At 34.7% G+C, this 26,192-nt stretch overlaps 1 protein-coding gene across 1 annotated transcript; it reads right to left on the bottom strand.

Annotated features, from left to right (window-relative positions):
• Positions 1 to 5,061: 5,061 nt before the first annotated feature.
• LOC131931045 (23 kDa integral membrane protein) lies at positions 5,062 to 22,444 on the bottom strand. Its single transcript, XM_059287736.1, has 7 exons — positions 22,372 to 22,444; positions 21,607 to 21,822; positions 21,287 to 21,361; positions 20,622 to 20,720; positions 20,195 to 20,422; positions 19,545 to 19,628; positions 5,062 to 6,011 (listed from the first exon to the last, which is right to left on the bottom strand). The coding sequence occupies exons 1-7, from the start codon at positions 22,426 to 22,428 to the stop codon at positions 5,961 to 5,963; spliced, it is 810 nt and encodes a 269-aa protein (XP_059143719.1). The 5' UTR covers positions 22,429 to 22,444; the 3' UTR covers positions 5,062 to 5,960.
• Between the last annotated feature and the right edge of the window lie 3,748 nt (positions 22,445 to 26,192).

Raw genomic sequence — 26,192 nt, 5'->3', positions numbered from 1 at the left:
ATCCAGCTTTCCAATGATGTCAAATACAATATAATGACGGATATAAAACTTTTCATACAGAGCTTGTAAGATTGGGAAAAATTGATTATTTTTTAATTAATAGGGTCATAAAAATCGTAATTCAAACACATAAAATATTTTTTTCTCTTTAAAGTTATTATTTTCTATATACAAAAATGGACAAAGTATCCAAAAGTGCAAGAAACCCATCATGACGAAAAACAAGAAATTTTGTGTTTTTTTTCCGCGCATATCCCCTTAAACCTTAAACCTTAAACCTTAAACCTAAAACCTAAAACCTAAAACCTAAAACCTAAAACCTAAAACCTAAAACCTAAAACCTAAAAACTAGAACCTAAAACCAAACCTAAAACCTAAAACCTAACCTTAAACCTAACCTTAAACCTAACCTAAAACCTAACCTAAAAACTAACCTAAATCCTACCCTAAAGAATATGCTAAAAACTAAATTAAAACTTACCTAAAATCTAACCTAAAACTTTTCCTTACCAAAAACCTAACCTAACCGAACCTGCGAGTACATTGCAAGCGAAGTAGAAAACATTCAACTGTAAAAATTACTTATGCTTACACAAACAATTTTGTCATCAAAGAAATCTGAATGTAGATCAAAGAATGTTAAGACCAAGTGATTAGGAATGCTTAAATAATATTTATACTGATGAATCGGGTCATGAGTGAATCGTGTTCAGATTTAATTTTTGTTTTACATCCACTCACCTGTCTGAACACATCCACTCACCTGTCTGAACACATCCACTCACCTGTCTGAACACATCCACTCACCTGTCTGAACACATCCACTCACCTGTCTGAACACATCCACTCAGCTATCTAAACACATCCACATACCGGTCTTAACACATCCACTCACCTGGCTGAGTACATCTACTCACCTGTATGAAGACATCCACTCACCTGTCCCAACACATCCATTCACCAATCTGAAAAAAAAACTAACCTGTCTGAACACATCCAATTATCTGTCTGAACACATCCACTAACCTGTCTGAAGACATCCACTCACCTGACTGAACACATACACTCACTTGTCTGAACACATCCACCTACCTGTCTGAACACATCCACTTACCTGTCTGAACACATCCACTCACCTGTCTGAACACACCCACTCACCTGTCTGAACACATCCACCCACCTGTCTGAACACATTCACTCACCTGTCTGAACACATCCACTCACCTGTCCCAACACATCCATTCACCTGTCTGAACACATCCACTTTCCTGTCTGAACACATTCACTCACTTGTCTGAACACATCAACCCACCTGTCTGAACACATCCACTCATCTGTCTGAACACATCCACTCACCTGTCTGAACACATCCACTCATCTGTCTGAACACATCCACTCACCTGGCTGAACACATCCACTCATCTGTCTGAACACATCCACTCAACTGGCTGAACACATCCACTCACCTGTCTGAACACATCCACTCACTTGTCTGAACACATCAACCCACCTGTCTGAACACATCCACTCACCTGTCTGAACACATCCACTCACCTGTCTGAACACATCCACTCACCTGTCTGAACACATCCACTCACCTGTCTGAACACATCCACTCACCTGTCTGAACACATCCACTCACCTGTCTGAACACATCCACTCACCTGTCTGAACACATCCACTCACCTGTCTGAACACATCCACTCACCTGTCTGAACACATCCACTCACCTGTCTGAACACATCCACTCACCTGTCTGAACACATCCACTCACCTGTCTGAACACATCTACTCTGTGTGAACGCATCCACACACATAAACTAAAATAACCCAACCCAACCCAACGTAACCCAACCCAAGGTAACATTACCTAAATGCTAAAACCTAACCAAACTTAACTTTCAACCTAACCTATAATAAAACCTAAATAAAACTTAACATAAAATCTCACCCAAAACCTAACCTAACCTAACCTAACATACAACCTATGCTAAAATCTAAATTAAAACTTTACGTCAGTTCTACATTAAACCCTAACCTAACCTAAACACTAACCTAAACCCTCACTTAAACCGTCAGTTAAACCCTAACCTAAACCTAACTTAAAACATAACCTAAAACCAAACCTAAAGCTTTTGCTAAAACCTACAATAAAACATACAGAAATCTAACCTAAAATCTAACAACCTGAAACCTATCCTTAACTAAAATCTAACCTAACCGAACATTTGAGTACATTGTAAGCAAAGAAGAAAACATTCAACTGTAAAAATTACTAATGCTTACAAAAGGGCAGTTAGGGGCAGTTTGGTGGGGGGCGGTTTGGTTGGGGCGCTTTGTGTGGGGTAGTTTGGTGGGGGGAATGTTATTGATGGGCAGTTTGGTGTGAGTCAGTTTGGTGTGGGTCAGTTTGGTGAGGGGTAGTTTGTGTGGGATAGTTTGTGAGGGGCAGTTTGGTGTGAGTCAGTTTGGTGTGGGTCAGTTTGGTGTGAGTCAGTTTGGTGTGGGTCAGTTTGGTGTGAGTCAGTTTGGTGTGGGTCAGTTTGGTGAGGGGTAGTTTGTGTGGGATAGTTTGTGAGGGGCAGTTTGGTGAGGAGGTGACCTACGGTCTCGTAACTGGATTCCGAGCTCTAGACTTCCGGGTTAGCAAGCGTACAGTCTACCAGCTAGACCACACCGTCCCCTACTCGAGTTTACCATGTGGTCACGTGAACCTTTATCATGAGATTTTTTTTTTCGATGAAGACCTGGGCATTTGTCCTTGACTTTCGTGATAACTTGCGACACACCTCAAACTGACGCGTTCACGCGATCTAATTACAGTGTGTTATCTTTCTTTATGCTGAGTTTTTGAATTCCAATTTTCAAATGAGTACAAGGCACAAGGAAGTTGCTAAAAATAGCCACACAAAGAAATTGACGTACTGTATCACTGCGCATGTCAAGAAGAGAATAAATGGGAAGCGACCGGATTTGATAGGGCTGACAAGAGTCAATACCATCTATTAGGTTCCCGTGGATCGATCTACTGGTTGCTCTGATTGGTTTGGGTCAGTGGCGTAGGCAAGGGGGGGGATGTGGGGGGGGGGGGTTATAACCCCTCCCATGGACTCAACCCCTATATATATATATATATATATATATATATATATATATATATATATATATATATATATATATATATATATATATATATATATATAAAATTTTATACATATGGAAAAATATTTGAACCCCACCCATGAACAATTCCTGGCTACGCCTCTGGTTTGGGTCATGTACGCTGAATGGTTTTTTGATGACTTATGGGGTGTTCATAAAAGGCCAAAGAAGATTGAGAGATGGGGTGGGGGTGGGGGTTGGGTAAGATTTTTTTTTTGACTTGCTGGTAAAGATTGTAGATGGGGTAAAAAAGAAGTTCGTTTTAAAAACCTGACGGTCTATGGTGAAGTAGAGTTCACCTGTTGCTGTGGCCTCGGCATATGAAGGAATAGTGTGGTCAGCACTATACCCAGCCAACTTTACTTTCCCTGATGTGGGTTAAGTACCCACCATCTGCCTATATGTAATTGTATGAAATTATAAATGTGTACTGCTACAAGTATAAAGACGTATGCAAACTCTACTTCCACTGCTCAACAGACTTACCATATGTGATATAATAAACGTTACAACATTTTAAAGTAGAAAGAAAGATTTTGTTATTATACAAGCTGAACTTTATTATAAAAAACAACAATAAAAGGACAAGACTGTGGTTGTATAGCATCCTATAAATAAATTTAAAACTTGGAATGGCATTTGACAAGATAATTTTGGAATGTAAATATAAAATATTTTATTTCTTTATAAAACAAATGACACGGTGTTTTCTTTATATAGGAATGTCTTTAAGCACATAAAAAATTACTTCAAAGTTTGAGAACATAAAGAAATCTACGTTAAAAATATATTTAAGAGTTGTTTTAAAATTATTTTTTAAATATCAATTTAAACAGTTGAATTAAATACAAATATAAAATAGAAATCGAGCTAAATTTCATTTATACAAATTATAAAAGTTAACAAAAAATGGTTAGTTGTCTGGTATAAGGATTTCCTTTCCTCCGCTGTTAAATTCAATGTTATTTTCAACGCGAATCCCAAGTCAATAATACAATCAGTTAATCAAAGTATTCATTCACCCACACACCCCTCATGTTTTAGACCCAGTGAAATTAGAAAAATTGATTTCAATTAATATTTTTTAATATGGCAATTGTAAATAGCAAAGTGTACCTAATTCAATTTTGACATTTAAAAATATTCAAATGTTTCTATTTTAATTAGACGTAAATCAATACAAATGTAATTGGTACAATCATTATTTAGCGTGGTGGACAATTTTTTTTTTCAGCATATATGTTTCTTTGGTTCAACATTTTTCAACAAATAAACAAACATATTCAAAACTTTAAACAACAGGACATTTTTATATGTGTAAATACTTTTAGTAACTTAATCCAACAAAATAAATTCCACCTGACTATAAAAGGTAGAAGTAATAGCCAAACCGGATGTTGTATTGTGGGAACGGTATTCAACGGCATCATGGGAAATGTTGACCTCGGTCTTGACAACTCTCACACTGTTACAAGTTAACTGTTCAATTAAGATGCCAAATTTTATCTACTTGATGTTAACAAAACTTTTTTTTTAAAAATGACTCTAAGTGTTTGTTGTCGTATCATAAAAAGGCACTCGATTTATTATTATAAAGCATATAGTTTAATTAGTTTACCCTTAAAAAGTATTCTTTAGCTTTCAGACTATAAAAAAAATTAATTAATTTAAGCTTATCTTAAAACTATTTTAAATGCGAAACAAATGAAATTTAGATCATTGTAAAAATAAAATTATTAAAATAGTCTACATTTTAATTAATTAATTAAAAATGGTTCTAGATGTATGTTAATCTTGATGGGTCCATGTCGTTTTGTGTACGTCGATGTCAAGTCAAGTGTGATACATTTACAATGATAGAAAACTAAAGATAATAAACATAATTAATAAATTAATGTAAAAATAATTTTTATTTATTTGTAACAACGACTTTTACATGACAACAATTAATCGGTCAGGCACATTATTAATCACATAGTACAATTATAATTTATTTTTTAATCATAATTTTAATTAATTTTTTAATCATAATTAAAATTTAATTGGATAAAAAAATTCTAAAAATCTATTTACACATGATACACGGCTGAGCACCTTCAAAATGAAAGCAAATGATAAATAAAAAAAACAAAAACAAATGATATTTTGGTATTCCATAGACATGTACCTGCATATCCTGTCCTAATGCTAAAAAATGGTTAAACGGCTGTCGTCCACAAAGCTTTCCCACATCCCCCATCGTTATAAGTCAAATAAAATCTATTTTATCACCCCCCCCACCCCTGAGTACTAAAATAATTTATTACGCCGACCCTCCTCTAATTATTTAATTGTGTAAGAAATATTACCTTTATTTAGCAGGACGTAACAAATTTGTTATCCCACACCCCAGCCGTAACCTAATTTATGGACGACCCCTTTAACAGTTTTTGGGATCAATAATTTTTAGTCCTAGACATGGCTTTTTATTTCATGAAAAAAAAATGTAATATGATGGTATTAATAATAGTAGCTTCTATGTTTCAAGTAAGAATAAATATATTTAACAAAAAAAAACTACTTTGTCATTTAGACTTTTAAAACTAAATTACATTCATTTTTAATTTTTTTTTCAACCACTACAGCACAAATTAAAAACGAACTTATAATTATTTATTTTTTTAAAGAGGACTTCTAAATTCAAAAATGTATTTTTGTAATATTATGCACGACTGGATTTCCATAGATTGCGTCTGTACTGCGTAATAGCTTGATAAGGAACTCTTTTGTATTCTTGATAAAGGGAGGTCAGTCATTGTTTAGTCATCGTGTCTGCAGCAGAGGAAGAACGCCATGACGATTACCACAAGCTGGGGAAAAATAAAAACATCGACTAAATTATATAAACAATACAAATAAATAATTAAAATTAGATTTTTGGTGTTTGATAAAAGTAATTTAATACATACATAAATTTAAAAATGAAATGCTTTAAAAAGTTTCACATTTTCAAAAATTTAAAGTTCAATTATTTTTTTCAGTTTTCGTTGGGAGCAAATGGCGATTCATTATTTTGTTTTTTTAAAGAAAAAATTATGACTGCAAATTTAAATATGAAAAAAACAAAAGGCCAGAGTTCGTAGGAAAGGACACACAAAAAGGTGTAATTTATAACCACGTGTTTTCGAGGCTAGGTTCATAAATTAGTCCTTTGATAGTAGCCGCCAACCAGTTTTGTTTCAAGTTCTGATAAGCGAACTTTGTCGCATTTATGTTATCGAAAAAAGAAATACTGAGTTGGCCGTTTGCCAATTTTAACTTTAAGATAAATTTGTTAGCTTTGAGAACTATTTTTTTATGAAAATAACCTTTAGCGTGAGGTCCTGTATTATTATGATCAAGGTATCTAAAGAATAAAATAAATAAAGGGCGGAATAGCTTCGTTAATTTTGCTAAGTAACGACCTTAAAATAAATTAGGTAAAAATTGTTTAGAAAATAAAATTGTAGAATAGTTTATTTAGCTGCAATAGAAAAAGTATTTTATTTCGTTTATTCTTGTATAAAAGATTTCGAATACATCATCACATAAAAAAACTGACGTCACATCGAGAGATAATTTAAGTTTTGACGGTGAAAATTAAGCGATAAAGCGAACTTAAAAGCGTATTTGACATCTTTGCTTGGTAAAAAAAAACAACCTGAAACAATTTTTAATGGTAACAACGCCAGTGGCGTCGCTAGGCGGGGTGCGAGGAGGGCGATAAGCCCCCCAAGCGGCAGACAACTATCGTTCTAATAATATATTTACGTAAAAGGGGAGAGAAGTCAGCAGCCAGGTTTCTTTAACTGCTGTATATAAGGATAAAGTAATTAAAATGAGGTGTGGTATAGGGTGAGGGAGGGGGGGGGGGGTGGTCGAGTGAGAAGACTGAAATTGTCATGTAAAATTTTATGTAACACGTGTAAACTGTTTAGTCATAGCTTAACATTCAAACGTGTAAGCCCTATCTGTGACATTTTCTTATCTTATCACCAGCTTTGTGGCTTGGTTGTTGTTCTCGAATGTTTGATTAGACTGGAGCTTTTTAACCTAAATTTTTAAAACTGTCAACCTTAATGTTTTCAAGAGGGGGGGGGGGGGTTGATTAACTTAAAATCAAGAACTAAGTTTTAAAACTAATTAGGATTAGTGTACGCAACAAGAAGTGAATTATAAAAATTACCCAGAAATTTGGAATGGATCAAATAATGTATGAATAAAGGTTGTTTTTATTTCTTAAGAAATAGATCAAATATAATCTTAGGTTGGTCACTTTTTAAAATTTTAGCACTTTATATAATATGGTAACAACAGAGTTCATTCTTTTTAATTCAATGTAATAGAAAGAGTTAGATTTTTATATTTTAATCAATTAACATTTTTTTTTCTAGTGAGTTACTTTAAAATAGATAATTTCAAAAACTTTTCAAAAGTCGATGCTAATTGATGTATTAAGGATAAGAATAGGATAGGTTTTTAGGGTTGGGTTATCGTTATCAAAAGGGTTAAGAGTAACATGGATACACAAATAAAACCTAAAAAAATGTACGGATATGTTGTAAAATTTAGTTGTTTTTTTTAAAAACTAACAGCTCTTCCAGTATCTACTTCAGCAGTTTGAGAACCTGTTCATTGTCTTAGCGTTATCTTTCGTCAAATGTTAAGTACCGATTAGCATTGTGCTCATGATGTGAATACTACACACTACACACTCTTAACACTTCTACACACTAGGCTAAAACGTTTGACATTACACGGACCTGGGTTTTTACATGTTACTAAGATAACGTTTGCTTCAATAGTTTTTAGTTGATTGTCCATCACAAACCTCTATACCAGGGGTCTCCAAACTACGGCCCGCGGGCCGGATGCGGCCCGCGAGGTCCTCTCATCCGGCCCGCAGAGATCTTTTTGTCCACGGAAAAAACGTTTGTTGGTGATGGCTGAGGATCTTTGCCCAGAAAAATCAAAGACATGCCTGGAAGAAACTGGCCCCCGAACTGAAATTTGATAGTTAATGCGGCCCTCGGACTGAAAAGTTTGGAGACCCCTGCTCTATACAAACACTACAGATTTTTTTTTTTTTTATTTTATTTATTGAAAAAAAAATCTGTTTAATTAAAACTACCGAGGTTTCGTCAAACAATCTCAATTCCCCCACCAAAAAATGGCGCTAAAAATACTCTCATTTTATCCTGCATTTAATTATTTTTTTTCCGAGTATCGTATATCTCGATCAACAATGAGCCTACAATTTTGAAAACAAAAATTGACTAAGGGAGCTAAATTCAATATAAGCGAGTCAATCCTTATTTTCTCTTAAATGTGTTAAAAACATTAAGAAAACTAAAACGAACAAGCTAATACAACAGAAAAGGCGCGTTTTATTCTAAAAATACTTTTCTAATCATTTTTTCTCTGACATTTGATATAAAGAATAATTGAAAAGTAGGCTATTTATGGTGTCTTTCGTGAATGAACTAAGGCAAACGTATTTAGTAATTTGATCTACGTTTTTAACTTTTTTTTTTCTTTCTTACGCAAAGTTGAACGTCTGGGTGAGGAGATATAGCACAAAATTAAATAACTTAGTTCGAATGAAAAAAAAATATTTGGGAGTTGTATACCTTTATTTATATAATCTGATTGCGTAATATCTAATCAATTGCTTGTTGAATTTCCCAGGTTATATTTAGTTAGCGTTACTAATCGGGTTTATAGATTAGCTATTACTAAAAATTGTTATCAGTGATTGGAAAATTAGGAAATAAATTACAGCAAGATAAAACTTTTTTTTAAAAAGTGGAATTTCCACGACGAAACAATGTTAAGCTGATATGATTAATTTTCAATACGAGGGCTTTCGGCACATGACATAATGCTCTTTTTGGAGTTTTTATTCCACCTTCTACTCTTATGACTCACAGCAAGTAACCCCCCCCCCCCACCCCCCACCCTAAAAGACATCACAAAGTTCAACCCCCCCCTTCTTAAAGACGTCACAAAGTTCAACCCCCCCAACCTAAAAGACATCACAAAGTTCAACCCCCCCCCCCCCCAACCTAAAAGACATCACAAAGTTCAACCCCCCCCCACCCTAAAAGACGTCACAAAGTTCCATTCTCTCGGCTAAAAGAACCATAATTCTATCGTTAATTAAACGCGTTTTTTGTCTTAATTTTTTTACTTTAAAATATAATGCAAGTGCTAAAACCCATTTACTTAATCCACTCCCCGACCTGTCAAAATAATCTTTTCGCAATATTTACAGAGCCCTTATTTTACGAATAGAATGTTTATACATTCTCATTGAAATTTAAATAAAAGAAAAAAAAGAAACACCTACGTAATAAACCGAATGAAAAAGCGGTTTAGATAACGAATGAAATACGTGCAGTACTTCTGTCCTATTCTGAAACGTACATTATCTCCGTCCCCCCCCCTCCTTTTTTTTTCTCTGCCAACACACAGACAAACATAAACGCATACAAACAAATACACAGGCAAATATTTAGCTACCAACAACCTCCCCCACCCCCTCCCAACAAGATAAGAGGTTGACGCATGAGATCCCGTTTTTCCTGTTTGCCAACCTTACACTGTTTGTTTGTCGTTTACTCCGTTGTCATGGTTACCGTAGTCTCCGTAGCGAAAAAAAATTCAACTTTTTTTTTTTCGCTATAAAGTCTTTGATAACAATAAAAGCCAATATCTGAATTTAACGGTAAAAATATCTAAAACACAATGCTTGTATTGGTTATCTTTTTTTTTTCTAATCGTGTAACTAATACCAGAGTATTGAGGCGCAAAGACGTAGTCATAGAAACAAAGATTACAGTAATGTTATCAGCAGTTTCGGAATGATTGTTAAAGTAACGACAATTTAAGAAAGACAATGCAATGTTGTTTTAGGGTGGTTTTATGTTAGGTGTGTTGATGTAGACTTAGAGTTATAGACCTAGTTAAAGTTAATGACTGGGTTAAGGTTTAATACAAAAAGAAATGAATATACAATACAGTATTTAAAAAGGTTTTTTTCAAATTTTTTTAGACGATGTGGTCAGAGCGGAGAGAATGCTCCTGTAAACATGAGAGTCGTGAGTTCGGTTCCTGAGTTCACCCAGCTTTAAGGAGTACCTGTCATATTTGGGTTAAAGTGTAGGCTGTTGGGAAAATAAAAACCTTTAATCACTACAGAAGCAGGTTTTAATGAATTTCAGCGTGCACTTTTAAGGTCTACTCTCCATTGTTGTACCTCGACAATCAATTTATTTACATCATCCCTCCCCCCCCCCCACCACACACCTATAGATCGAACACAACCCGCACAAGTCAATAGACCGAACGTGATTTGTGAGCAATCGATACAGGTAAACTAACACACAGGTGGTCGGTGGTGATTGATTAGACTTTTGTTTATTATCTAATTAACCTTGAGGCGTAGATCCAAAGTTCACAACAACGTGTAACTCGTGACTTGGTACAAAACTTGTGCGGAGCGAACATACTAGAAGAATATATGTGTAGGGGTCGACTTTAAACTTGGACACGTTTTTCAGATGATTGGGGAACGCCTGGTCGAATATTAGAGCGATTGGCTGCTAACCCGAAAGTCTCGAGTTCGGATCTCGATTCGGACTTGTGCTGATAGGATGTCCCCTGAGTCCACCCTGCTCTAATGGGTACCTAACTCACGGTTGGAAAAAGTATAGGCTGAACATAGTGCCGACTACACTATCCCTCGATATGCCGAGATCAAGAAACACGTGAACTCTACTTCATTTGCCCAAACTGGATCGTTAGGTCTAAAGAGAGAATTTCAATTTTGCAGACGATAGTTCTAACCTCCTCCTCATGCTAAAATCCTAAAAATCTAAAAATCGTAAAAAAACAAAACAACAACCCATACCCTCATAAAATGACGTCACAAAGTATTACTCAAACCCTTCCCTCCAACATCCATAATCATAAGACGAAATATCCTTTTTTAATCACTTTGAAAAATATTATATACCTGCTAAAAGTCACACAAACTCATTCCCCTCTCTCTTTCATCACACATTGTCACAAAAGTCCAACACTACACCCTCACAGAAGATTGATGTCATTTACAATCGATATTTAAAACAGGTCGTTAAAATTTAAGCTTAGTATTAGATCCCTTCGAAACGTCAACCACAGGTTTTTTTTTCTTTTCAGAAATGTATTTTAAATGCACACGAACTATTTTTAAAATCTTTTGTTTACAACAGAATAAAAAAAAATAAAAGCGCAGTTAAAATGCTGAAAAAAATTGAAGTAAAATGCAAATCGTAATAAAAGTCCCAAAGTCGTCTAGAAAAAAAAATTAATGAATACAGAAAAAACCCTATGGTCTATATTTAGCAAGGTGGGTCATTTAAAAGCATTACATTTTCACATGGCGAGATTTCAAAGACGGAAATGATCTAAATTTTAAAGCCATTGGATTTACCTCTATTATTTTACGTGGGTTTTTATTTAACACGCAGAAGATTGAAATGAAAGTAGGAAAACCTGAAGGTCTACAGTTTCAATGGACGGAAAAACTGATTTAAAAAAAAGAAAAACTTGTTTACAAGGGCAGCGAACTCTCAAGTACAAGGCTATTTTCATGACAGACATGGATTACATGCCATATACAGTATTGTCCCCTTGCTGATCGTAGCGTTAAATGCATAGTTTTTAATTGTTGTAAACTACACAACACAGCATTGAATGTTTTCTACAAGCGTTCTAGGGCCGAGTGTTTTGTTGTGCATACATTGAGCCTAAAACAAATCTAGCATGATTTTTAATTATTGTGCTATGTCAACACAAAAGGAAAAAAATGTTTCCGTTGTTGAAAAGATAAGGCATTAAAGTTCGACGTTTTCAATTATCATGTTGTTGTTTTTTTAAAGCGTTCCTAGTCCCATTTTTTTTTCTAATCTATGGCAGAAATGTTTAGAATTGTGAAATTTAAAAAAAAAAAAAAAAAAAAATCGGACTGTGTTTGAAAGTGGCGTCGAACGCATGAGGTCACCAATATGGCGGCGTGCAGTACAAGATAAAGAGAACAATGGGAAATTTGATCGCATGTTGGAGATATTGAACAGCAACAAAAGCCAATCGCAGTGCATGCCAATTTTTTTAAAGCAGTCGTCAACGACTGTTTTCTAAGCAAGAACATTAAAGTACAGACACACTCGCACACACATACACAAACAAGCATACACGAACACATACAAATACATATATGTGTGTGTGAATGTATATATATATATATATATATATATATATATATATGTATGTATGTATATATATATATATGTATATGTGTGTGTGTGTTAGTATGTATGTGAATGATTGTGTATGTAAGTGTTTGTGTTTGTTAATGCTATCTCAAAAATCTATTAAAAGTAGTCCACGAAAAGTCTTAAAACACAATAGCAATAAACACACAACTCTTTACATGGGAACTTGAATCAGTTGTAGCTTTAGTTAGACTGGATGGAATACAAAAGCCTTAAATCAAGCATTTGTTATCAGGTGACATTTAGGTCACCAGGCTGGCGTGGGGGGGGGGGGTGAGGTGGGAGTGACCGAGAGGGGGGGGGGGTAAAGATTATAAAAGACTGAATAGGGAGGGTGGGGAGAGATAGAATATAAAGATTATTAAATTTTTGAATTCTCAAGACAGACCTCCAAATAACGCTATTGTAAGTTCTTTGTTAGCATTGATAAAAGCCGATTATTGAAACGTAAAATCGAATGAAAATCGTGTTCTTTTTACTTGTCGGCTTAGATGATTATTGACAATGCGGTGTGGTGTATTCAAGGCACTATTTTCAGCTCCGGAGTTGTGAGCTGTAATGAGCTTAATGTAGCTAGTGCTTCACCCTCCCAATACAAGGCTAGAGCTATAGATTAGAGCTAGTGTTTGAACCCACGACCTCAGTGCTCTGATATCGAGCGTTATCGCACGACCACCAGTTAAAAATGTCAAGTTGCAATAAACAAACAACCAATCAATTATCAGGTTGCGCTTTTCTCGAAACACCGATAGATAAATCGTTGGTTAAGCCGCGGGCTTTTAGCTCCGATAAGAAAGTTAAAAACAAATACCAGCACACCAAAAAAAACACGTCACGATTTTATCAGGAGTTTTTTTTTTTTTTTTTTTTTTTTTTTTTTTTTTGAGTGTACAAACAAGATATGTCAAAACTGACCACACCCCTGTCAAAATAACTTAAGTGACCACACCCTGATTAACTAAATGACAACCGAAGAGACATTTACTATCCCTAACTAACAAACTCTAAACTGTCAACACATGTTTAAACGAAATTTAAAAATAAATCAAAACCCTTTTCAAGAACCACAACTCAGTGCACCCTTAAAATGGAATTCACCTTTAATCACGCCCCTAAAGTGAAAATCAAAACTCACTACGCCCCAAACAAAAATAATCACAAAACCAACCACGTCCACTGTTTCTTTCAGACATTTTTCTTTAGGGGAGGGGGGGAGATGCACTTAAATTCCCGTGGAGGAAGGCGGATACTGTTTGCAGTGTAGGCCTATATTGTTTATATACATTATATATTTTTTCTGTTTTTCGTTCGGGATTGGGGGGGGGGGGAACGTGGTGCGCTACCCGCCCAAGGGATGGCTTGAAAGAAACTCTGACCACGCCCCTAACAACAAAATGACAACTGACATCCAAAACGACTCATGTCACAAACCGACCCATACAATGGCACCACACAATCCCCAACCCCTTGAGCTCCCAACCTAACATGATGGTTGAATCCGCCCTCAATAAGCTCGAATAAATCCATTTCAATGGGGGAAAAAAAATCCTATTTCCTTATTCATTACCACGCGGACAAGGCAAATCACAATCGATACCAGATCGCCCGATACTGCGGTCGCTTAGCAGCGGGGGTTGGGTTTTAACCTGCGGCGATTACATGAGAGCGAGTACTAGAAGTTCGATTACACTTGTTTGAACATCTCGCGAAAAAAGAAATCTTCAGTCAATAGAGATAAAATTAGGATTTTCTTTTCTTAGTTTTTAAAATAACCAAAATGGTAATACTCTATTAAAGCTGTGTGTTTGAAGTGAAAGAAGGGGCATTAATAGCTTGGTTTCATATTTAATAAACATTCACTATTTCTAGATTGTTGATTAGAGGTATTTTAAAATTTGAATGTATTATTGATTAAAGGCCTGCTCGGGGAAATATCAACGAGGTTTCAATGCATCGATATAATTTATTTTTAGCACCTTTATAAGATAGGAATTGCGACGTCATTATTTATTTTAAATTAGGTCAGGGGTCGGCAACCTTTTGAAGCGGAAGAGCCAAAAGTTACAATTTTCAAAATCTCACTGGTTTTAAAGAGCCACTAACATTTTTTTATTTTAAATATTTTATTTTTTTATTAAGATTATTAGTATGTGTGCAAGGAGCTGGAGAGCCGCATCTTGATATCAAGGGAGCCGCAGGTTGCCGACCCCTGAATTAGGTGTGTATGAATCTTCTAACAACGCAAAACCAATACACAAAAAAAAATATAAAAAAATACAAATTTTATATTATATGCCAGAATAGTAAACAAGGAGCCGCAGGTTGTCGAGCCCTGCATTAAGCGATTAAATAATAATTTCTGATATGACCCACTTTAAAAGTAAAATCAAATACCACTTTTGACGCTTATTAGTTTGACGAATAAAAATAACAAAATATACAACCAGCTAGACTTTTATGATAAATTGCTGTTGTTATATATGGATACATATATTACATGTTACGGCAAGCTCAGTTTATTTATTTTCTTTAACTAAGGAAAATCTGCTAAACCCCTTGTGTTTATTTAAAGAAAAGCCGGAGTAGACTCCCTTGGGCTATTTTTAGACCAGAGAAACTCGCGAACCGAGAGGTGGGGGGGGGGGGGGAGGGGGGGGGGGGGTAAAGAATGGTGAAACAAGGGGAGACAAAAGCCAACAAATCGATGGGTAATTGACGAGAGTCCCGACATTTAATCGGTGATCAGTGATTGATTATGGGCTTCGATCTCAATAGACTCTGGGATATACATGTGTTGTATTGGTTTTGTGTTCTTGTGTGGGCTTGTGTACGGGTGATTGTGTTGGAGAGAGAAAGTGGGTTCTTAGGGGTCTATTGTAAGCTGGGTTCTTAGGGGTCTATTGTAAGGCGGGTTCTTAGGGTTATGGAAGAAAGTAGGTTTTTAGGGGTCTATTGTAAGGTGGGTTGTTAGGGGTATATTGTTAGGTGGGTTCTTAGGGGTCTAAGGTGGGTTCTTAGGGGTCTATTGTAAGGTGGGTTGTTAGGGGTCTATTGTAAGGTGGGTTGTTAGGGGTCTATTGTAAGGTTGGTTCTTAGGGGTCTATTGTAAGGTGCGTTCTAAGGGGTCTGGAAGAAATTTGGTTGTTATGGGTCTTGTGTTAGTGGGTTGTTAGGGGTCTATTGTAAGGTTGGTTCTTAGGGGTCTATTGTAAGGTGGGTTCTTAGGGGTCTGGAAGAAAGTGGGTTGTTATGGGTGTAGAGAAAGTGAGTAGTTAGGGGTCTGGTGGAAAGGGGGTTGTTGAGGCTTGCAAGTAAAGTATTGTTTGGGGTCTGTTGGAAAGTGGGTTGTTAGATTTCTGGTGGAAATGGGTTTTTAGGGTTCTGGAGGAAAATGAATTGTCAGGGAACGAGAGAAAATAGAGAAAGTTGGTTATAATTTTACGAGGGATCTAGGGGACAGGGGGTTGTTATGGGACTAGAGAAAGTGGTGTATTTTTCCCGGCGAAACTAAGTTGTTTGGGGTCCATAGAAGCTTGGCTGTTAGATGTCAAGGGAATTATGTACTAAAGATAAAACATCTATAGTTCGGTGGGGTAGGGGGGGGGGCTTGTATGTCTAGCTTTAAGCCTAGTCCTCTTATTTCTATTGACTGAAGTTATTATTAAAAAATGGAATTTAAAAAAAAAAAACACTACAAGAGCACTTCAAACAGCGTGAATGCCAACCATGACTTTGACAACCATTACAACCATCTCTAAACACGAAATTTAGACTTAACGATTCTCTAATTTATCTTAATTTTTACAATTTCGTGTAAAAAAAATATCCCATACATTTTCTCATTAATTAATTAAAATCAGAGTTTCTTCCAGGCATCTCTTCGGGGGGGGGCGAAGCCCCCCCCCCCCCGAAATTTTTTTACCGCCCCCCCCCCCCGAACGAAATGAAATGTATATAATTTATATAGAAAATATATACTTTTAACAGTGTCCGCCCCCCGAAGAAAGTCTACCGCCCCCCCCCCCCCCGAAAATTTCAAGTGCCCCCCCCCGGAGAAAAAAGTCTGGAAGAAACACTGATTAAAATGTTATGCATTGTAAATAAAACGCATTTAGGAAGAATTAATCAAGATCGAAACGACGTGTTTTATTCATAAAACCTGCCAATTAAAAATAAATTAATTTTCATTTAATTTTTTTACGTGAGTTTCATTTATCTTCTTGGTCTAACTGACTTTGAATTTTCCGGAGTTATTTTTAGCTTTCGCACCATGTTGTTTTTTTTTCATTTCAGCTAGTTATGTATTGTTACATAGGCCTATTTTACTGATCCTACCATTTTATTTTAGCAAATATTTTGTCCAGCTAACACAATTTAACTTCTGATTGGTTTTAAATTTATATTTGAAACTTAGATATTTTTTAATGTTTTAAAGAGATTTAAATAGTCTTCAAAAATTTCGTTCCACAAAAAAAAAAAAGAAAACAAAAAGACGCTTTTTACAATGTACTACATGTTTAACTCTATTTGGTGACAACTACTTTAACTACTTTACCCTTTGTACCATGGCTATTTATTAAGACGTATTTCTAAAGATTACATGTGCTGTCGAAGACGTATACATCGAAACATTTGAAAAAAGGATGGTAAAGTGTAAAAAAAACGTAGCATTTATCCAATATAATTTAGACATGTGTTTAATTTACACAATATTATTTTGTAAACATGTTTTCATGTACTTGCAATCCAAAATCCAACTCCCCAAACCAAACCCACCTAACTAAATGTCCTAATTAATCATGCTTTCAGTACAATTTTCTGCATATTGGCTAATGAAATCGGATGAGAAAAAACTCTGGCCAGTGAATGTCAAGCTTTCTAATTAGCAAATGACAGCGGTAATCGATAAAGCTGTGTACTCGCATAATCGATGTCTTATTTTGTGGGCGGTAATCGATTTCGCCTTTAGTATTGTCGTAATAGAAATAAGCTGTTTATTACTGTAAATTTTAGAAAGTGGATCTTCAACAAAAAATAACGTTGCTCTATTTAAATAAACGTTAAGAGAAAAAAAAAACTTTAAAAACATGACAAGGAGGATATACTATTTTTTGAGAGTATGCTTCACGATTCACGAGGTTCTAAATTTTATGAAACGGGGTTAGGATTAAGGTAGGAATTACAAAGAGAGTATTAGGTGGTTGTTTTGAATAAAAAATAAGTTTACAAGCCGACAGTTGGGTTAAAGGAATTGGTTTGGTTATGTTTGGGAATTAAAAAACAGAACTATCTCAGGAGAAATCAAACAGTATAAATATTATACAGCCCACTCAAAGATTAATTCGTACGTATTTAGCAGTATAATTTTGCTTATTTTAAATTTCATTGTTTAAAACACCGTACTCCTTGAAAATTCAGTTAATCGTCTGAACGTTAATACCCATTATTTATACAAGCATACTAGTGTATAAATAATATGTAATTTATAAACATGTTAAGAATAAACATTGATTTCAATTTAAAAAATATTAAACTTTGAAATATTTATTTTCAAAAAAGCACTAACCCAAAACAACCCTGAATATTATGCGAAGTCTGAATTTTACAAAATTACGACGACATATAAAGCCCATTTATATTATTACCTGCTGTTTAAACCGCTACATCTTTTCCGTGTTTTGAACAGCAAATAAAAAATGCCAGGATAGTCACAAGTAGCTAAAGGACCAGATAAAATACGATGCGTTCATGTATATTTTAAGTGTTTTTGTAACATTTTTTCGAAGGTTTCTTTCATTTGTTTGATGAAATATCTGGGGTTTATTATAGCATAATTTCGTGTATTTAGTTCGCTGTCTTTGGCAGTAAAAAATATAGATCAACAACAATTGAACTTCAAGGAGTCAATTGCTTGTGCAGCCAGTTAGAAATTCAAAATTTTAATTGTTTTAGAATTATTTTTTTTAACTAAGCAAATATTTTAACTAATTAAAATACTGTATATAATGTAATTTAATTATTTTGGACCATATATTATTTCGCGTGAAAGAAGAAATATTTGACATTTAATTACACAACTAAGCAGGGCTTATGATATTCACGTTTCATTCATTTTATTAATGCTTCTATAATACGCTATGAAAGACATCGTATCAAAAATAAATAAATTAGCAGACCAAGAAGACAAGAAACAGTATAATTAGTCATCATTAATAGACTTGACTACACCCACTAGAAGCCAAACTAGAACGTGTCTGCTTACTTGGTTGAAGAAGGCTTAGCTTTTATTTAATATTTAACGTCGATTGTTAATGGTGATAAAAGCAAATGGGTGGTACATATTGACACAATTACTAGGAATCCAATGAAATCTGGATAGAGGTCACGTAGAAGTACTTAAACAAACTTTAAGTCGACAAATAAACTTTTTTCTTTAGTTAAATGGGGTGTGACTTTCACAGCTTTCCAAATTGTTTTGTCAAGAAACCTGACTATTGTCGAGGTTTTTTATATTTATTTTGTTTACTTTTTAAAACTCTGGGTGTATTATAGTTTTAATCATATGTTCAGAGAACAAATTTTAACAGTTTAAAAGGCTTGCGTGTTGTATAAGTTTATAAGTTTTGTGATCGAAATTGTTGCCGTATTCAAATAATAATAAATTAACTAAACGTAATTTACGCGAGTTTTACAAAATGGAAAACTAGTAAGCAATATACAGGTTTAATGGAGCATTAAGGAAACTTTCTCAAATCAGGACACACAACTCTTCCCTCCTTTCCCCTCCCCATTTAATGTCATAAAATACCACACTGTGTCAACCCACCAGAACATACAATAAAAATGCATATGTTGTATCCATTATAGTGAACCTCTCACCAATTAAAACTAAGTTACACATCACTGTTTTGTTTCTTTATTAAATTATGTATCTAATGAGCAGTTATTAATTATAAGAGCGTTATATTTGAATGTATGTGTGATTTTGGTTGGAAAATACTTTTAAATTGTAAAAGCTCCACGATGGCGTCAACATAAATGTCTTACCTCAATCACAAGGATCGCCACGCCCACACCAATCAAAATGGCCTTATTGCTGTCGACTTTGTCTACAACACTGTCAACACAACCCTGAAGGTGATACAGTAAATTTTTTTAATGTAATGTATGAAATGAATACTATAGTGGCATTACACTGTCACTAAATTCGAAATATGAATATCATATTGTAAAAAGTAATCAAAGACTACAGTTTATATCGAAAGGCACCTTTTCACACAACCGTGTTATACTTCTAAGAAAATTTAAAATGTTTTATTTGTTTAACATAACCGATAAATTTGTTAACGTATTTCTTTATCCATGATCCCATTTTAAGTGAAATAGAAATATTTATTACTTTTATAATTTCGAAAATGGAAAGCTAACACTACGAATACTTTGCTCAAGCAATCCTTTTATCAATCTATATTGAAAAGTTTATTTTCGTTTTAAGAATTGGTAATTTTAGCAGTTACTTTCTCTATTGATGGCTTGAAATGTTAATCTTAAGATAAATGATTTTAAATGAATGCTTGATGAAATTAAATAAAATTAACTGGGATAAACATTAAATTAAATACATGACAAAACTTTCTCTATATTTAAGGAAAATGGAAGAATAGAAGGACATTAAAAGTATTTGAGACATTGCTAACCTGATTGTAAAATTTGCCTGCTGTGCCATTTAAGCATGCTCCATTTTGGTTGAAACTATCTGTTGATAATGTCTTGCTATAATCCCATGCTTTGCAACATGTGATTGGGATGTAGAGTTCGCGGCCTTTGAAAAGGTCAGGTCTGTGACTGTCGTAAAATGGATATGCATTGTTTGCAAAAGTGAGGTTACGAAAATCTTTGGGGTCTTTAGCACCGCAACATTCCAACTGAAATATATTTGAAAAAGATATTGCTTTCATATAAGGAAAAAAAACGCTACTTTTTTATTTTAGTTAAAAATGAGTATGTGTCTAGATATAGACTTATTTCATTTTTTCTGCAGAATATTTAAGTTCTTATTAATTGAATTTTAAAAAAACATATAATGTAAATGTTAATCCCAAATCAAAAATGAATCCTACTTACAAAGTCAAACAGTGAGCTCCAAGCTGTTGATTTCCCTTTGCCATCCTCCTTGTACTCTTTTAGAGACCCTTGCAGTTCTACTTCAAGTTTATCCTTCATCTGTGTTAACAATCGTATATATATATATATATATATATATATATATATATATATATATATATATATATATATATATATATAGTGTCTGCGTTTGTGTTTTAAAAGAAGCGGGCCTGTTATTTTGAATATGTAAGTATGTTTCAGACAATAACTCCTCTGGTATTGCCTTTCTACCTAAAATATGTAATTTTATACTATGGTTTACTATCAGTCAGTGTTATACCAATCTCAACCCACTCATCCTTTTTGTTGCTTTTTCCAAGCTGGAATATGTTTCGGATCCTTCATAGATTAGTATTAATACTAAATTGGAACTGGCTAGTGTCTTTCAAATATTTGTTTAATCGGAGCTATTTACTTATACATATATTACAATAGGCAGGTCCATTAACATAAAAATAGTATGTAAATTTTATAAGCGAATTCAGGTTGTGGAGTTCTAGGAGAAAACACCATTTTAGTGTACCCGTTAATGTCAGATAGACTTTATTTTTCTTGAAATTTAACTGTGAAACGGCAAGATGATATCATCTAAAAAAAATAGAATCACGTATTGTTTTACTTACAAAGTCTCCTTTCACTGCCACAAAAACTACAATGGCCACTTGCGCAATAAGTAGAATGATCACAACAATTGCGTACTGAAAAAATTAAATGAGATTGAGCAAGATTTTCAATATATAATACTTAAACTGTTTGATTTAAATGTCGAATACACTATAAACAATAACTATGCACGATATTATATTGTGTTTTATGTATAATATTTTTTAATTTAAGTTTTTATTCATGTGTGATTTGACTTCAAATGTATTACTTTTATCTATGTAAAATAAGAGTATTATAAAATCATGTAAGGATTTTATAGAATAAGATATTTACGTACCACAGCCAACAGAACCCGGACTTTGCAGCAAGCACCAATACAGCCGAGTAGAGCCAGAACTAAGATGAAGGCACCAAAGACAATAGCACCATAGGCGAGGGCGTCACCGGCAAGTTGAATGTCACCACCAATATCGGGCAAATCAAACACATCTCTCACGTCTTCCCATCCAACTTTAAACACAATACCAGCCACAAGAGCGGCCAGACCAAATATCTGTTCATATCAGAAAAGTGAACGAATTTTTTTTTATTGGCGGATTTGTGGTAAATATTAATCTACTGATTAATCATACTAAAAAACACTGCAAAGCATAGTGCTGACCACACTATCACCTTGTATGTCGAGGTCGATTACAACAGATGAACTCTACTTCGTCTGCTCAATGTGTCTTAGGTATGATGATTGGGCAACATTGGCTTGTATAAAACGTTTTAAAACCAATATTCTTTCTTCATAAATAAATGGATAAAACAATACAGAAAAACATAGACAGTAAAACAAGTCTTTGATATTATAAATGCACATTTTACATAGAATGCTATAGGGTATGGGGTAGAGTGCATATGTATCACATAGTTTGGCATTTGAAAAGGTCCAATACTTATATTGGGCCTTTATATTATTTGTCGTATAAAGATTTTTTTTTTTGACTATTTATGTTTTTTTTTTTTTGGATTTGAGATTATATTATTTTAATCAATTTATTCTAAATTTTTCTTTGATTACTTTAATAAGAAAAATTAAATGATTATGTTTTCTTACCATAAAAATGATATTAATGATCACAACGACAACCTTCGAGCACTCCACAGCAACCATCTTGATGTTGTTTTTTTTTTTTTTGATGTTCTTCGAAATAAAACTTTAAATCTATCTAAACACAGAACCTATAATAAAAACAACAGAAAAGTAATATTAGCATCTCTGAATGTACACAGTAATTCACTATTGATAACAACTTCAAAAAGACAACGAATGGTATATGTCATAGCTTAATCCAGGGAAATCAAAGCAATTAGGCACTAAGATCTAATTATAATATTCGTGAGTTAATTATTTTAATTTTATTTAGTAGATGTTTTGCTACACAACATTGTATGTTTGACAATTTACTACAACTAACATTACACTTTTTATTCAAAAATAGCCAAAATTTTATGTCTATAAAAACTGTGAATGCTAATCTAAAATAATTTTAAATTTTCTAACGGTATAAAACACGGACTACCCTCTACCTGCGCTATCGGAGTTCTTAGTCCTCTGTCTCAGCGTGGTCGGTAGTCTCCCTTTAAATAAAGCGTTTAACGTCATAGCGCTAAAAATAGCCGTACGGAGACCTCGTGATCGCGTGTGACGACACACCTATTCGCCGTGTCGAGATTTCTCGAAATTAACAAATGTCCTCAATTATGTGTAGCTTTATAAATATACTTTAACTGATTTGTGGATGTAATTTACTGTGTTAATCTACAAATGTGATAATGCCTTTCATGTATAATATACAATAAAATGTATGAGCCTATAACAGAAATTGTCATGCCGGCGAAATGTGTAGCAATTTTTTTTTAGTAGACCAATGTCCACTTACGTGTTGTGAACTAAAGCCCAAGCCCCCTCCCCCACCCCTCTTATCAGTGACCGAACATTTATCATTCTGACTCATGCGAATTACGAAAGGTTCCCGTTCAAATATTTGTACTGTATACCACATCCAAGTTTAAAACAATCCTAACTGGTAGGCCTATACCACAATGTGCCCCCATCTGTTGCCTGACTGACTTGTTTATGGCCTGAGTGTTCAAAAAATCTGGCTCACATGAGCACACGCTGATTGGACAGACAAGAATGTTGTTATTCGCGTAATCTACATAAAGCTAGCACATACAAGAATGAATACATTGGAAAAATTACAATAGTACAATCAGGGGTGTGCTGCGTACGTACAAGAGGTCCGGGAAATTTTTTTTAAAGGGGCCCGCAAACCCAAATTGAAATTTTCATTTTTTTCCTATTAGAGGCGGACAATCATTCTTAACTTAATGGAAATTCACGTGATCAATTAATTAGAAAATAAAATTAAAGAACTAATAGGCCTAATACAGCACCGTTTCTGGGGGCCAACGGGATTTTTTACCTGGGGCCAACCGGGAATTTTCCCGGTAGACCAACGGGCCAGTCCACATTTTAACACAATAGAGAAAGCAAAACCCGTTTAGTTTTATTTTAGCTAAACGATTTTTATTTTAAATATAATTAAAATTCTGAAGAAATAAAAAAAATATATTATATAAACCGTCAGTTCATTTTCTGTGAGTTACGAGATACAAACAGAGGAGGGGGGGGGGGGGGGACTTGATATTTTCGGGGGAGGGGGGCGGACACAGGTATAAGTATATGTTTTATATATAAATAGAAACTCTGGATACAACGTAGATTGATAAGAACGAATTATCAGTACTAGGGTCCTTAACAAAAAAATTGATATCGATTTTGATTATTGAACTGACTAGTCATCACAGATTACCACTATTTATAATCTGTATTTATATATTCTAACTAGTTATTGAGAAATTGCTGGTATTTTAAATAAAGCGGGTTGATCTCCCTTAAACTTTCTCGAATATTCTTATTAAAAAATACTGGGGATGGCAACTCGGGATAAAGACATGATTTTTTTTATCAATTTTTAAATACATACATCTTTACTTTATCGTATTCGGAGTATATACGTTGTCTATATGCGTTGTGTTTATAGATATACAGAGTTTCTTCCAGGTATCTCTTCGGCGCCCCCCCCCCCTTCCCCCAAACGAAATAGAATTTATATAGAAAATATATACTTTAAACAGTGTCGTCGTCCCCCCATCTCCCCCCCCCCCCCCCCGGGAGAAAAAAGTCTGGAAAAAACACTGCATACCGACAACATTGCAAAACTAAGTCTTAACGGCTCAGGAAGCTCTAAAACGTCGAGACCTGTCAAAATCTTGATTTAGATTTTTTGCACGATTTCAATTCTTCCTCTATACTTCGTATACAAGAAAGTAAAGAGGTAATTGCTCAATCTTTGGACATTCTCAAGCCGGTGATTTCACTTCGCATTTCTCTCTATGGCGATTGTTTGATAAGATATGGCTATTTGATTCAAGATACAATACTTAAACTAATCAACAAATCGCACGCGCAATTATGAACTCACTCTTTTGATTTAACTGAGATTTTAATCAAGTGCTCTTATCTACCATGTGAGAGACTGCAATCAGTGATTCTTTCAGACGCATTTCTCAGGTGTGGGTGTGTGTGGGGGGGGGGGTGAAACTTTCGAACTTGTTAAAGTATTTATTTCCTGTAAGATTTATGTTTGTTTTTCAATTTTGCTCGAGGAAATGAGTGAGGACACGGTGTTTTCAGGGGGGGGGGGGGGGGGGAGGTAGGCAGAACACAGATGGGGCAGCGTGGCATAGAGGTAGAAAGCTGGACTGCTAACCAGAAAGTCTCGAGTTCGAATCCGGGTTCAAGTCAGTGGAACGTCCCTGAGTCCACCCAGCTCTGATGGGTACCTAACTCAAGTTAGGGAAAGTAAAGGCAGCTGGGCATTATACAGGCAGCTGGGCATAGTGTTGACCACATTATCCACTATATGAAACAAATGAACTCTACTTCATGTGCCAAAAAGGATCGCTAGATGTAAAGAGGAATTTTTACTTCTTAAAATTTGATTTACAATGTTAAAAAAATAGCCTCCAATCTGGCTAGGACTCAATATGGCTGCTGTAATATACGGACGTGTTAACAAAAAAAACTACATGCAAATATGTTTTCCCTGCATATTTTATTGCACACTATAAATGTTTTTATATACAGCTGTGTTATCAGCCGTGCTAGCACTTATATAGGCAAAACATGAAATAAAAATATGGGAAACCTTGACAATAACAATGGGTTTATGCCATAGAAGGTTGGTTTAGTATTGTATAACAGCGTTTTGTTATCAAGTTAGCGCGTTTCCACTTACATGTGTACTATACATATCTAGGGAAAAAAACAATTTTTGCATTGTCATCGAAAACGAAGGTATCAGGAAAGTTTGAACAAAATCGTTGCATTAGAAGTGGGTCAAAATAGAGTTAAAAGATTTGCCACAAACCCACAAACGAACATTGCGAACTTACATAAAAATGTTGGGGCGGAATAATAAAATGAGAAATTATGTAAAAAGTAAAAGTGTATACCTAAGAAACTTAAGGGCAAATAACTTGATACAAATTTGGTCTATTTGACACGGATGTGACGAAAATCTCATGAGTGTACTTAAATTAGGTCAGGGTGAGCACTTGCATGTAGGGAGTGTACACTTGTACTCGTCGATTGTAGGGACAATGAAGTGGGTGAAGGTCATTCAGTGCTATCCAGATTGAGGACAGGATGACTGACCAGCAGAGGGAAGTAGAAACTGGACTTTCACGACCACAACAACAATGTTCCCTCTAAGCTGCGCGGTTGTGCGGCCGCGCAGTAGTTTTGAGCTGCCGCGCAGTGATTTTTTAAAAATCAATATATCCTTGTATAGGACTTTTAGAACAGCG

The sequence above is a fragment of the Physella acuta genome, unplaced genomic scaffold (genome assembly GCF_028476545.2).
Source record: "Physella acuta isolate Inbredline_101_S28 unplaced genomic scaffold, ASM2847654v3 ptg001882l, whole genome shotgun sequence".
Taxonomy (NCBI): Eukaryota; Metazoa; Mollusca; class Gastropoda; family Physidae; genus Physella; species Physella acuta.
Note: the sequence above shows the minus strand (reverse complement) of the source record. Positions and strands in the feature narration are given on the sequence as shown.